At 43.4% G+C, this 15,020-nt stretch overlaps 1 protein-coding gene across 1 annotated transcript in view; it reads left to right on the forward strand.

Moving 5' to 3' along the window:
* The window catches only part of LOC118385388 (epidermal growth factor-like protein 7), a 29,290-nt gene that overhangs the window by 2,907 nt on the left and 11,363 nt on the right, over positions 1 to 15,020 (forward strand). The window contains exons 2-3 of the mRNA XM_035772502.2: positions 9,658 to 9,915; positions 10,785 to 10,910. Of these exons, the coding sequence (XP_035628395.1) occupies positions 9,836 to 9,915; positions 10,785 to 10,910 (206 nt within the window). The 5' untranslated portion in view covers positions 9,658 to 9,835. The remainder of the gene's footprint in view (positions 1 to 9,657; positions 9,916 to 10,784; positions 10,911 to 15,020) is intronic.

Genomic DNA, 15,020 nt, shown 5'->3' on the forward strand with positions numbered 1-15,020 from the left:
ATGCAAGAGTGAGAAAGAAAGAAAGAAAGAAAGAAAGAAAGAAAGAAAGAAAGAAAGAAAGAAAGAAAGAGCGCAAGAACATCTCTGGCTGAGGCAAGTTTGCGGTGTGTGATCTAATGATTAAAGTATTGTAAAACACTGCCGTCTTTTGGCCACTGTACGAAATGTGCCTGTGCCAACTGCTTTATTACCATGATGCGTTGACTAGACCAGGGCAATGAGGGCAGGGCGCATGCTCTATCCATTTACTGTGTTGGCATAGCTGGTCTTGAATTTGACTACCAATTTCATTTGCAGCAATAACACTATTTTTATTTCTCAGCTAGATCAATATTTAACTGAGCTCAGGACACTTGATTATCCCATTCATCAGTCCAGGTGTAGCTGTTCAGTTTGGTTTGGCTTGGCCAAGTCTGATTTAACTCAGAGTAGTGTGTTCTCGGCTAGGGAGAGTTTTGGTTAGATGGTGCTTTGTGTGAACTGAGATTCAACCTACATGTGTATTTTGGGGCTCCATCCAGCAGGGAGATACACAGACGTTATCAGTCAGAGTCAAGGGCTTTGAATTGCTGTAGGATTCTGCCAGTTTCAAATCCCCACCTCATGCACTCACACACACATCCCCAGGGTTAGTGACATCAACCTCTTAAATCATCCATTCAGGAAGGTAGAGGTGTGTGCTCTTCACCCTACAACTCACTCACTTTTTTCACTGTACCTGGAAACGGCAGTAAATGTTTGTGCTGCCCTTGTCCTCCCCACCGTTCCACTACCATCCCCTCAGACACAGTGGTGATAGGAGAGACCCTCAGACACAGTGGTGATAGTCTGTCTTCCCGCCCAGCCCACCTCCATAGCCCCTCCTTTGGCCCGACCTTGGTAACCCCCTGACAGGCACATTGTGTAAGTTGATCCTACTGTCTGGTCTGTAGCCATTAGAGAGATATCCTCCCCTCTACACAGGGCTCCATAGAGCCTCGCCCCTTTTCAGACACACACTTAGACAGATAGACAGACAGACACAGCCTCCAGGTCTCCTCTGCACTCCACTCTCAAACACTATCATCATCTGTCTGTCTGTCAGCATAGACCTCATTGCACCCTCTCTAGCTGGGTGGGGTCACCTGGGGCTGGGACACAACCAGGATGAGAGAGGTGGAAGGGGGCACTGAGATATTGGGCTATATATGGGGGAAGGGAAAGTGTTTTTTAATGGTATTCATTGCCTGGATGACTTTCCCATTTAGTTCTTTATCACCTGTGGAGTGGAGTGTCATTTTGAGTCTGTTGTACAGGTAGAGTGAACCCAGGCATTAGCTGCTTGGCTCAGTATATTTCTAGAGGGGATTATGTTTGTAAAAAATATTTTATGGAAGTGCCAGAGTTGTGGATTCAATTCATTAATCCCCAAAATCACTCTTTGGCTTCCAAGCAAACAACTATTTCTTCAACCAGTGTGACACCCATTCTACCAATTTAAAGTCAGCAAAGATATACGCAGATATACAGTACCAGTCAACTTTGGACACACCTACTCACACCTACTCATTTGTCTTTATTTTTTTAAATGTTCTACATTGTAGAATAATAGTGAAGACATCAAAACTATGAAATAACACATATGGAATCATGTATTAACCAAAGAAGTGTTAAACAAATCAAAAAATATATTTTATATTTGAGATTCTTAAAAATAGCCACCCTTTGTCTTGATGACAGCTTTGTACACGCTTGGCATTCTCTCCTCCACAACTTAACTATCTTCTTATACCAACCTTGTCACAAGACAACTGATTGGCTCAAACGCATTAAGAAGGGAAGAAATTTCACAAATTACCTTTTAACAAGGCACACCTGTTAATTGAAATGCATTCCAGGTGACTACCTCATGATGCTGGTTGAGAGAATGCCAAGAGTGTGCAAAGCTGTCATCAAAGCAAAGGGTGGCTACTTTGAATAATCTCAAATATAAAATATATTTTGATTTGGTAAACACTTTTTTGGTTACTACATGATTCCATATGTGTTATTATAGTTTTGATGTCTTCACTATTATTCTTCAATGTAGAAAATAGTAAAAAATAATGAAAAACCCTTGAATGAGTAGGTGTATCCAAACTTTTGACTGGTACTGTATCTCACCCAAAGAGGTTGTTACTGTATATGTCCTGTACTGTATTCCCTTTAGGGAATCAGACTATTAGAAGCAGTAACCAGTCTCAAAGACTTACATGACCTACAATCTAATCATCAGCGTTACGGCCTGCCAGCAACAAGGCAAAGCTATGATAGCTGCACACCCTATGGTCAGAATTTCATTGATCTACTCTAATGATAAGACACACACGCACACATGCACACGCGCGCCATGCACACACGCGCCACGCACACATACACACGCGCGCCACGCACACGCGCACACACACACACACACACACACACACACACACACACACACACACACACACACACACACACACACACACACACACACACACACACACACACACACACACACAAGCCCCTGTCTCCCAAAGTGCCCCCCTGCAGAGCAGACTGGGGTTATTGGCTATTCAGGGATTGTAACATACTCTGTTTCACGGATACATGGCTCTCTCGGGATATACTGTCTTTGACCATCCAGCTAGCTGGACAGGAATTATTAACTCTCAGGGAAGAAGAAAGGCGGGGGTGTATGTTTCATGGTTAACTACTCTTGGTGTGATTGTGATAACAAACAGAAACTCAAGTCCTTTTGTTCTCCCGACCTAGAATACCTCACAATCAAATTCCAACCGTATTACCTCCCAAGAGAATTATCTTTGGTTATAGTCACAGCCGTGTATATTCCCCCTCAAGCCGATACCACGACTTGCCATCACCGGACTTTATGCAAACTGGAAAACACATATATTGTAGCTGGGGATTTTAACAAAGCAAATTTGAGGAAAACGCTACCGAAGTTCTACCAACACATTGGCTGTAGCCCTCGCTCTGAGAAAACAGACCACTGCTACTCAGCTTTTCGAAATGCGTACAAGGACCTCCCCAGCCCTCTCTTTGGCAAATCTGATCACGACTCCATTTTGCTCCTCCCTTCCTATAGGCAGAAACTCAAACAGGAAGTACTCTTGCTAAGGACTATTCCACGCTGGTTTGACCAATTGGAGTCCATGCTTGAAGATGGTTTTGATCACGCGGACTGGGATATGATCTGGGTAGCCTCTGAGCATAACATCAACGAATACATGTATACGGTGACTGAGTTTATCAGGAAGTGTATAGGAGATGTACCCACTGTGACTTTGAAAACCTACCATAACCAAAAACTGTGAATAAATGGCAGCATTCGCGCAAAACTGAAAGCGTGAACCACCGCATTTAAACATGTCAAGGTGACTGGGAATATGGCAGAATACAAACAGTGTAGTTATTCCCTCCGTAAGGCAATCAACCAGGCAAACCGTCAGTATAGAGACGGAGTGGAGTCGCAATTCAACGGCTCAGACACGGGACTTATGTTGCAGTGTCTACAGGCAATCACGGACTACAAAGTGAATACCTGCCACATCGCGGACAAGGACTGTGGGCTCTCCTGCTCCGTGGTCGACGTGAGTAAGATATTTAAGCGTGTTAACCCACGGCATCCCTAGCCGCGTACTCAGAGCATGCTTCGGACCAGCTGGCCGGAGTGTTTACGGACATATTCAATCTCTCCCTGTCCCAGTCTGCTGTCCCCACTTGCTTCAAGATGTTCACCATTGTTCCTGCACCCAAGAAAGAAAAGGTAACTGAATTAAATGACTATCACCCCGTATCACTGACTTCTGTCATCATGAAGTGCTCTGAGAGGCTAGTTAAGGAACATATCACCTCTACCTTACCTTACCTTAAATACCTATGTAAGAATGCAGTTAATTTACTATAGCTCAGCGTTCAACACAATAGTACCCTCCAAGCCTATCATTAAACTCGGGGCCCTGGGTCTGAACCCCGCCCTATGCAACTGTGTCCTGGACTTCCTGATGTGCCGCCCCCAGGTGGTGAAGGTAGGAAACAACACATCAACTTTGCTGATCCTCAACACAGGTGCCCCACAACGCTGCATGCTCAGCCCCCTCCTGTACTCCCTGTTCACCCATGACTGCGTGGCCACGCACGCCTCCAACTCAATCATCAAGTTTGCAGATGACACAACAGTAGTAGGCCTGATTACCAACAATGACAAGACAGCCTACAGGGAGGAGGTGAAGGGGTGTGGTGCCAGGAAAATAACTTCTCACTCAATGTCGACAAAACAAAGGAGCTGATCGCCCCTATAACGACAGGACCACAGTGGAGCAGGTGTAAAGTTTCAAGTTCCTCAGCGTACACATCACTAACGATCTGAAGTAGTTCACCCACACGGACAGTGTGGTGAAGAAGGCGCTACAGCGCCTCTTCAACTTCAGGAGGCTGAAGAAATTTGGCTTGGCACCTAAAACCCTCACAAACCTTTACAGAAGCACAACTGACAGCATCATGTGGATCTGTATCACTGCCTGGCACCGCCCGCAACCGCAGGGCTCTCCAGAGGGTAGGGGGTCTGCCCACACATCACCAGGGGAAAACTACCTGCCCTCCAGGACATCTACAGCACCCAATGTCACAGGAAAGCCAAAATGATCATCAAGGACAACAACCACCCGAGCCACTGCATGTTCACCCCACTATCATCTAGAAGGCAAGGTCAGTACAGGTGCATCAAAGCTGGGGCCGAGAGACTGAAAAACAGCTTCTATCTCAAGGCCATCAGACTGTGAAATAGCCATCACTAGGAGGCTTCCACCCGGTTACGTAACCCTGCAACGTAAAGTCTGCTGCCCTATATACATACAGTTGAAGTCGGAAGTTTACTTACACTTAGGTTGGAGTCATTTAAACTATTTTTTCAACCACTCCACACATTTCTTATTAACAAACTATAGTTTTGGCAAGTCGGTTTAGATAACTACTTTGTGCATGTCACAAGTAATTTTTCCAACAATTGTTTACAGACAGATGATTTCACTTATAATTCACTGTATCACAATTCCAGTGGGTCAGAAGATTACATACACTAAGTTGACTGTGCCTAGAAACGGCTAGGAAAATTATAGTAAATTATGTAATGGTTTTAGAAGCTTCTGATAGGCTAATTGACATCATTTGAGTCAATTGGAGGTGTACCTGTGGATGTATTTCAAGGCCTACTTTCAAACTCAGTGCCTCTTTGCTTGACATCATGGGAAAATCAAAAGAAATCAGCCAAGACCTCAGGAAAATAATTGTAGACCTCCACAAGTCTGGTTCATCCTTGGGAGCAATTTCCAAATGCATGAAGGTACCATGTTCATTTGTACAAACAATAGGACGCAAGTATAAATACCATGAGACCACGCAGCCGTTATACCGCTCAGGAAGGAGATGCATTCTGTCTCTTAGAGATGAACATACTTTGGTGCGAAAAGTGCAATTGAATCCCAGAACAACAGCAAAGGACCTTGTGAAGATGCTGGAGGAAACACGTACCAAAGTATCTATATCCACAGTAAAACGAGTCCTATATCGACATATATCAACAGTAAAAATAGTCCTATATCGTCCTATATCAACAAGGCCGCTCAGCAAGGAAGAAGCCACTGCTCCAAAACCACCATAAAAAAAGCCAGACTGGTTTGCAACTGAACATGGGGACAAAGATTCTACTTTTTGGAGAAATGTCCTCTGGTCTGATGAAACAAAAATAGAACCGTTTGGCTATAATGACCATCATTATGTTTGGAGGAAAAAGGGGGAGGCTTGCAAGCCGAGGAACACCATCCCAACCGTGAAGCATGGGGGTGGCAGCATCATGTTGCTTTGCTGCAGGAGGGACTGGTGCGCTTCACAAAATAGATGGCATCATGAGGATGGAAAATGATGGGGATATATTGAAGCAACATCTCAAAACATCAGTCAGGAAGTTAAAGCTTGGTCGCAGATGGGTCTTCCAAATGGAGAATGACCCCAAGCATACTTCCAAAGTTGTGGCAAAATGGCTTAAGGACAACAAAGTCAAGGTATTGGAGTGACCATCACAAATCCCTGACCTCAGTCCTATAGAAAATTTGTGGGCAGAAGTGAAAAAGCGTGTGCGAGCTAGGAGGCCTAGGAACCTGACTCTGTTACACCAGCTCTGTCAGGAGAAATGGGCCAAAATTCAAGCAACTTATTGTGGGAAGCTTGTGGAAGGCTACCCGAAATGTTTGACCCAAGTTAAACCATTTAAAGGCAATGCTACCAAATACTAATTGAGTGTATGTAAACGTCTGACCCACTGGGAATGTGATGAAAGAAATAAAAGCTGAAATAAATAATTCTCTGTACTATTATTCTGACATTTCACATCCTTAAAATAAAGTGGTGATCTAAGACAGGGTATTTTTACTACGATTAAATATCAGGAATTGTGAAAAACTGAGATTAAATGTATTTGGCTAAGGTGTATGTAAACTTCCAACTTCAACTGTAAACTTTAAATCAATGGTCACTTTAATAATGTTTACATATTTTTGCTTTACTCATCTCATATGTATATACTGTATTCTCCGACATTGAGCAAAAGTAGTGCACTATATAGGAAACAGGGAGCCATTTGGGATGCAGTGTAAGGCTGGAAGTGCCCTGAGACAACAGTCACTGTATCCGACATGGCTCATCCTAATTTATGTATTTCTTAATTCCATTCTTTTACTTTTAGGGTTGTGTTTATTGTGTGTTTTGTTGTGAATTGTTAGACATTACTGCACTGTTGGAGCTACAAACACAAGCATTTCGCTACAACCGCAATAACATCTGCTAATCATGTGTATGTGACCAATATGATTTGATTTGATTTGATACTCTGCCATAGCTGTGGCGATTTGTGAATGAACACAGGCTGAGTAAGGTTTGCCTGTCGGTTCTCTGGGCGTGGAGCCAGTAGAGGATCAGAGAGACATGCACACTGTCAGCCAGGGCTTAGCGGCACTTCCAGCCTTACTCTACATCCCAAATGGCTCCCTGTTTCCTATATAGTGCACTACTTTTGCCCATGGCTCATAGGTTTGTAGTAAAAAGTGGTGCACGGTGCACTGTATAGAGAATATTTGGGACGCAGGCTACCTCATTGTTACCTGTCAGGCTAGCTGCTAGCCCAAGCCCAAGGCTAAGAGCAACCCTTCAGGGTAAAATTAGTATAATGCTATAGGCTCGAAGAAAACCCAAGGCCCCTGCCTATAGGATCAACTCCAGGTTAACTGTAGTGCCATCGTACTACTCTCTTAGAGGCTAAATCAACTTTCAGAGTCAGAGTACCCCCTTCTCTTCTGAAGGTTAACCAAACTCCTGCTTTTGCTCTCCATACATCTAATCGGAGTAAGGGAGCAAGGAAGAGAGTATAGGCCAGAGCCGGAGGGAGATCTATCTTCACTTTATGTTCTGAGAGACGACTCCGTGTGAGTTCAGCCCTGCCTCACACAGGATGAATGTGTTTGTGTGTGTGTGTGCGTGTGTGGGTTGGTTCGTGCTTATGTTTGTATGTGTGTACATGTTGCCTTGGTGAGGGTGTGGGTCAATAGACAATATAACAGAGCTATAAAAATGTACTGGGTAATGTGGGGGTTAATGCACCCATGGCACCCATGATGCCACTACCCATGATGCCACCTCTCTCCCTGTGGCCCTGGCTGTGGTGTGGCGTGACTGATAAACGGTCCTCTAATTAACGGTCCTCATCATTCTGCGACCGTAGGGGTCCAGCGCAAGTCTACATAATGGGAGTTAGCAGGGAACATTAACATTAACCCAGCAGAGAGAAAGGTCAATGTTTATACACAGACACAGACACAGACAAAGACGCAAGTGCACACATACACATACACACAACCTACCGCCTTGAGCATCCGACAAACAATCTAGCTCAGACGCCGTGCATAACGCACAAACATGGCTCATAGCATCTTTACAGTTAGTCGTGAACTGTATTCTGAGTGGAGGGGGTATAGTAACCAAAGTGCTAAATCTGATTACTGTACCCCATACTGCTACCTATCGTCTTGACTCCTTCACTTTTACGACCGCCATGTTTAAAAACAAACCACCAAGGAAGCACACTCAAATCTATTTTAACCAATGCTCGGGGGGGGGGGGGGTCGTTATACATCAATAACTGGGTTGATTACGTTAAGCTTTTCAAGATGAGGGGCTCTGTCGTTCATACAAATAGCTGTGGTAGGGAGACTAGAGTCACGTAACAAACAGAAGAGAACATACATAGATAGCTACATGTTATGAATACAGTGAAAATATGACCTGTTGTGAATGTTGAACGAGTCATTTGAAGTCAAGTTAAATGAATTTCAGTGCTGCTATGTTAATCACTGCCACATTTTTCATAGTACAGTGGAGAGAGTCTTACTGTTCCTCTGAGTCTCTGACTTTACCTCTCTCTCTTTCTTTCTCTCTTTCTTTCTCTCTTTCTTTCTCTGCGTGTGCGTGTGTGTTTGTGTGTGTGCTTGTACAACCCCATTCCATTACAACGTTATAATGTAGTAACAGAGCCATACCCTTCACTGCAGATTTAAACTTTGCACAGTATTACAACAGTATGTGTATCAGCTGTTTTAACGTAGAGTTTTAAATTGTCCACGTTCTGTCCACGTTACACTGTCACTCCAGAACTTTATTTGAGGTGCAAAGTCAAGCAGTAAGTCTGTAACTTCTCAACGTGCTCAACCCTACCTGCCCTTTTAAGCTAATTGTTTATGACTAAGCTGTGTAGGAGGGTTGAAATCTGGACTTTGAGACTGTTTAATGTCCTCTATCCGGATGTTTGACTGCAGCACTTCATCTAATGGTCTCTAATGCTTTCTAACTCAGGGTAGCTCGGGGTAAAGCTCTTGAGATTTGGAGGAGTGAGAGGGGAGAAGGAGGAGGGTGGCTTTAGTGTTCTCGCTGACACGACACAGCGAAACCGCATGACAAGTGTTCATTGGTCAGAGTGAGTCTATCTCAAGTGGCCCATATGCTGCTATAGAGGTACAGTATGTTCGCTTGGAATGATGTGGGAACTGAACTTAGGAGTGTTTTTAGGAGATGGATTGCCATGAATTTCACATGGGATCACACGCGGAGTGTTCCAAAAACACGCTTTCATGTGATCACGCGATCTTATGTGAAGTTAATGTGATAACGTGACGTGTGAAGAAACGTGGTAACGTGGAACTACACGTGAAAACGTGATCACGTGAAATCGTGTTTTTGGAGCACTTCACTTGTGCTCATTTCACATGAAACATTGATTTTCCCACATGTGAAATCATGTGGTTTTTCCGTAAGTGTGTGTTTGCGTATGTCTGTGGGGGTAACACGGAAGTCTTCCATATGAGATATGAGAGTGGAGAATTAAGCTGGTCGTGTCTCTGAACGTATTTCTAACATGGTTTCTTTCAAATGTGCAAAATGTTACTATGACCAACTGGGGTTCAAACTAGTCTTCTGTGCATCACAAGTGGAGCGGAAACATGAAGTGGAAATGCATGAAAAAAAAGTGAGCAGTTACTCTTCTCTTTCTAACACCTAACCTCTGTGTTTGTCTCTCTCTCTGTGTCGCTACAGGTAGCTGGCATCATCCTCCTGGAGATCAACAGAAGGAGCCGTAACATCAGAGAGAGAGGAAGCCCTACCACAGCCATTCTTCCCTCCTCCCCCATCCTCCCTTCTTCTCCCATCAGACTGACAGAGAGAGAGAGAGAGTGAGGAAAAGAGTGAGGGAACGTGGGAAAAAAGGGGAGACATGTACCAAACACTCCTCCTCTCTTCCTCTCTCTTCCTCCTCCATGTCGCGGCCACTCCACAGTTCCACGGTCATCACGGGTAACCGCTCCCTCATTCCACTTCTTGTGCTTGTTATTGGCTGTCACTCATTGGTCGGTCAGCCTTGGTCCTTGGGATGGCTCGGCTACATGGGTGGCTTCAGTTACAGACTAGCCACTTACTTAATTGGGAGCTATTTATTTTAAAAGGTTATTTGCTTCTCTTGACATTCTCACCCTGAGTAAATGTGTACTGGTTGGCCAGATAACAGTTCTTAGATTATTAGACTTAGGTCAACTCTGAGGAGATGTAGGTTCTATTTTTGAGGTCTCAGTTGATTTTTATAGAGACCAAAACAGAATTAGAGCCCTCACGAGAGGTCAAAGGACGATGAAAGGTTAGAAGTGACTCTCAACTCTGACACCTTCAGTGGCGATTACATCGGCCAATCAGCATCAATTACATGTCAGCTAACCTCCACTGACTAATAGAGACCTCAAGGTCACGTCCTCAATTGAGAGTTAAAATGCTTGATGGACTGTTTAGTTTCCAGACTGGTTAAGAGACCACATAGACTGGTTCAGATACCATATAGTAAGGTTGAAACCCAGTCTTAATTAAATTGTCCCCTGATGCAGCACAATCTATAGGTGAATGCTTCAGAGGTAATAGTATAAGTGGTGTAATTTCCCATTTAAACCATGAATATTCCTGTCAGTAATTTAACTACCAACATGATGTAAATGGTTAATTTGATGTCAAATAATTATGATTATGATGAATTTTATGACTTGGTGTGTAGCTAGCTGTTAAACTGATACAGTGACAGACTGATTTAACAACAGAGACAGTCGTCATATGTCCCAAAGAATACCTCTCCAGTGTGTGTGGTCTCACCTATGTGTTCCTACGTGTGTGTGCGATTTAAGGAGGAGGGTGTGTGGCAGAGATGTCCGTCACAGCAGTGTAGTCAAGATGACAGAGTCGTTCGTCCAGCCCGTTCACAAGCCCTACATCACCCTGTGTCAGGGGCACCGCTTCTGCAGCACCTACAAGTAAGAGACATAGCCATGACTGTCATGATCACGATCACTGTTACTATCGCTGTCACTGCAAACATGGTAGCTGACTCTATAGCCACTCCTATCTGTCATATCTTTAATCTGAGCCTAGAGGAAAGTCTTTGTCCTCAGGCCTGCAGGGAAGCCAAAGTAATTCCGCTACCCAAGAGTGGTAAAAGCGGCCTTTACTGGTTCTAACAGCAGACCTATAAGCTTGTAGCCAGCTCTTAGCAAACTGTTGGGAAAAAATTGTGTTTGACCAAATACAATGCTATTTCTCTATAAATAAATTACCAACCGACTTTAAGCTTGCTCATAGAGAAGGGCACTCAACACATATTGCACTGACACAAATGACTGATGGTTGGTTGAAAGTGTGGTTGGTTGACAATATGGTTGGTTGATAATAAGAAGATTGTGGGAGCTGTACTTTTAGATTTCAGTGCAGCCTTTGGTATTATTGACTATAACCTGTTGTTGAAAAAATGTTTGCGTTATGGCTTTTCAACCTCTGCCATATTGTGGATTCAGAGCAATCTATCGAAGAGAACTCAAAGGGTTATCTTTAATGGAAGCTTCTCTAATGTCAAACATGTAAAGTGTGGTGTACCACAGGGCAGCTCTCTACGCACTCTATTTTCTATTTTTACCAATGACCTGCCGTTGGCATTAAACAAAGCATGTGTGTCCATGTATGCTGATGATTCAACCATATACACATCACCAACCACAGCTAATGAAGTCACTGAAACCCTTAACAAAGAGTTATAGTTGTTTTGTAATGGGTGGCCAGTAATAAACTGGTCCTGAACATCTCTAAAACTAAGAGCATTGTATTTGGTACAAAGCCTTTCCTAAGTTCTAGACCTCAGCTGAATCTGGTAATGAATGGTGTGGCTGTTGAATAAGTTGAAGATACTAAATGACTTGGTATTTCCTTAGATTGTAAACTGTCATGGTCAAAACATATAGATACCAATGGTAGTAAAGATGGGGAGAGGTCTGTCCATAATAAAGAAATACTCTGCTTTTTTCGACACCACACTCCAAAAAGCAAGTCCTGCAGGCTCTAGTCTTCTCTTGATTACTGTCCAGCTGTGTGGTTGAGAGCTGCAAGGAAAGACCTAGTTAACCTGCAGCTGGCCCAGAACAGAGCGGCACATCTTGCTCTTCATTGTAATCAGAGGGCTGATATAAATACCATGCAAGCCAGTCTCTCTTGGCTAAGAGTTGAGGAGAGACTGGCTGCATCACTTCTTTTTATAAGAAACATTAATGTGTTGAAAATCCCAAATTGTTTGCATAGTCAGTTTACACACAGACTTACCACACCAGACATGCCACCAGGGTTTTGTTTCACAGCCCCCAATTCCAGAACAAATTCAAAAAAGTGTACAGTATCATATAGAGCCGATATTGCATGGAACTGCGTTCCATCTCATATTGCTCAAATAAACACCAAACTTTGTTTCAAAACAGATAAAGCAACACCTCACGACACAACGCTTTCTTCCATATTTGACCTAGATAGTTTGTGTGTATGCATTGATAAGTAGGCTACGTGTGCCTTTCATTTTTTTTAATGTAGTTCTGTCCTTGAGCTGTTCTTGTTTATTAATGTTCTGTATTGTCATGTTTCATGTTTTGTGTTCTGTTGCTTTTGCAACAGCTAATGGGGGATCCTAATAAAATACCAAAATACCAATACCCAATCTTATCATAATACCATGCTAATGCCACCACAAGGTCCATATCACTTCCCATTCAACTCTGCCCAAACTACCAAACTGCCAATACATAACCTATTAACTCTGCACGAGCAACGGGCAACGTCTGGTCTGCTCCCAGCTGTACCATATTTAGAATTGGGTCTATACAGTCTTGCCTCAGCCAACCTCATGCAACACATTCATCTCTGAGACAGATGCTACATCTCTGAGACAGATGCTACAGTTTATACAATGTTATTCAATGTTTATTTGTTAGTTGGGCTACACTCTAAAGACTGTAAAGGGCTCCTAATGTGCTCCTAATGTGTCTCTCTCTCTCTATCTCTCTATCTCTCTCTATCCCTCGATCATGTGTCGTACTTACTATATAATTGTGTAGTATAATGTAAATAGTGTATACTACGGACTAGGGTTGCACATTTTGGGTAATATTCAGCGGTGGAAACTTTCTATGGGAATTAATGGAAATATATGCAAATGTATATTAATAACATTTAAATGTAGATGTTTTTTGCATTGGATATATTTACCATATCATATGGAGACAGAAACATAAACCTTTTACCTTATCATAAGTAGACATACTTACAAATTATTATATCCTTCCAATAGAAAAAAATAATAATAATTTAGTTATGAATTAAACTTTTCAATTGAGTTTAATCTTCACATGGAATGATTTCACTGAACAACAAAAGAAAGGGAATATTGAATGATCCCCAATGATCCATCTCCCAAAAACATTTTCAACATACATCTGTAAAATTATAGTCTAGAAACTAAAGCTTTGGTTGTCTTCCTCTCAGGCTTCCATGTCTTCTCTCTGGACCTCCTCAATGTCCACCTCTTGAACATCAGACTCTGAAGCCCCATCTTCACTGTCACTTTCCAACCTTGTTGAGGATGGCTCGTTGTCAGGCTCAAAAAGCCTCAAATTTGCCCGGATGATCACCAATATTTCAACCCTTGTATTGGTCAGCCTGTTGCGTGCTTTGGTGTGTGTGTTCCCAAACAAGGACCAGTTGCGCTCTGAGGCGGCTGATGTTGGTGGGATTTGGAGGATGATGGAGGCAACAGGGGAAAGAGCCTCAGATCCAAAAGTCCTTTCCACCAGGTGGCTGATGAAATATGCACGACTGCCATATTGCCTCTCCATCCCAAAGCCCTCGCTTGGAAGTGTACTTTGCCAGACTGCCAAGAACCTTGCCCTCATCCAGGCCAAGGTGGTGAGACACGGTCGTGATGACACCATTGGCCTTGTGGATCTCTGCACCAGACAGGATGCTTTTGCCAGCATACTTGGGGTCCAACATGTACGCTGCAGCGTGTATGGGCTTCAGGCAGAAGTCTTCACACTTTTTGATGTATTTCAGAACTGCAGTTTCCTCTGCTTGGAGCAACAGTGAAGTGGGCAGGGCAGTACGGTTTTCTTCTCTTACATCTGTAAGCAGAGTATGAACATCAGACAGGAAGGCATTGTCTCCCTCAATCCGTGCCATGGCAACTGCTATAAGTTTCAGGAGTTTCAGGCTGCTTTACCACTCTCTCCCAAAATACATCCTCCAGGAGGATCCTCTTGATGGGGCTGTCCATATCGGCAGACTGTGATATGGCCATTTCTTGCAGAGACTCCTTCCCCTCCAGGAGACTGTCAAACATGATGACAACACCACCCCAATTGGTGTTGCGTGGCAGCTTCAATATGATGCTATTATTCTTCTCACTTTGCTTGGTGAGGTAGATTGCTGCTATAACTTGATGACCCTTCACATACCTAACCATTTCCTTGGCTTTCTTGAAGAGTGTATCCATTGTTTTCAGTGCCATGATGTCCTTGAGGAGTAGATCCAATGCATGAGCAGCACAGCCAATGGGTGTGATGTGAGGGTAGGACTACTCCACTTTAGACCAAGCAGCCTTCATGTTCACAGCATTGCAATAGGTAAGCAACAGTGCAAATACCTTCTGTGGTCCAAGGTCATTGATGAATGCCTTCAGCTCATCTGCAATGTAGCTCATCTGCAATGCCTTCAGCTCATCTGCAATGTCGGTGTGTCTGTCCCTTGTGTCTGTGCTCTTGTAGAATACTCGTTGAGGGCTGGAGATGATGTAGTTAATTATTCCTTGCCTACGAACATTTCGACCACCCATCAGAGATGATTGCAATACAGTCTGCTTCCTCTATGATTCGCTTGACCTTACCTTGCACTCTGTTGAACTTTGCATCCAGCAAATGAGTAGATAAATGTCATGTCTGGTTGGAGGGGTGTATGCTGGGCGAAGAACATTCAGATATCAGAGGTGAACCAGTTGCATACACAGCTCGAGACATTCATCAGCATTTCTATGACTACGTTCCTCCATTGAGTCAAAT

The sequence above is a fragment of the Oncorhynchus keta genome, chromosome 6, assembly GCF_023373465.1.
Source record: "Oncorhynchus keta strain PuntledgeMale-10-30-2019 chromosome 6, Oket_V2, whole genome shotgun sequence".
In the NCBI taxonomy this organism is placed as follows: Eukaryota; Metazoa; Chordata; class Actinopteri; order Salmoniformes; family Salmonidae; genus Oncorhynchus; species Oncorhynchus keta.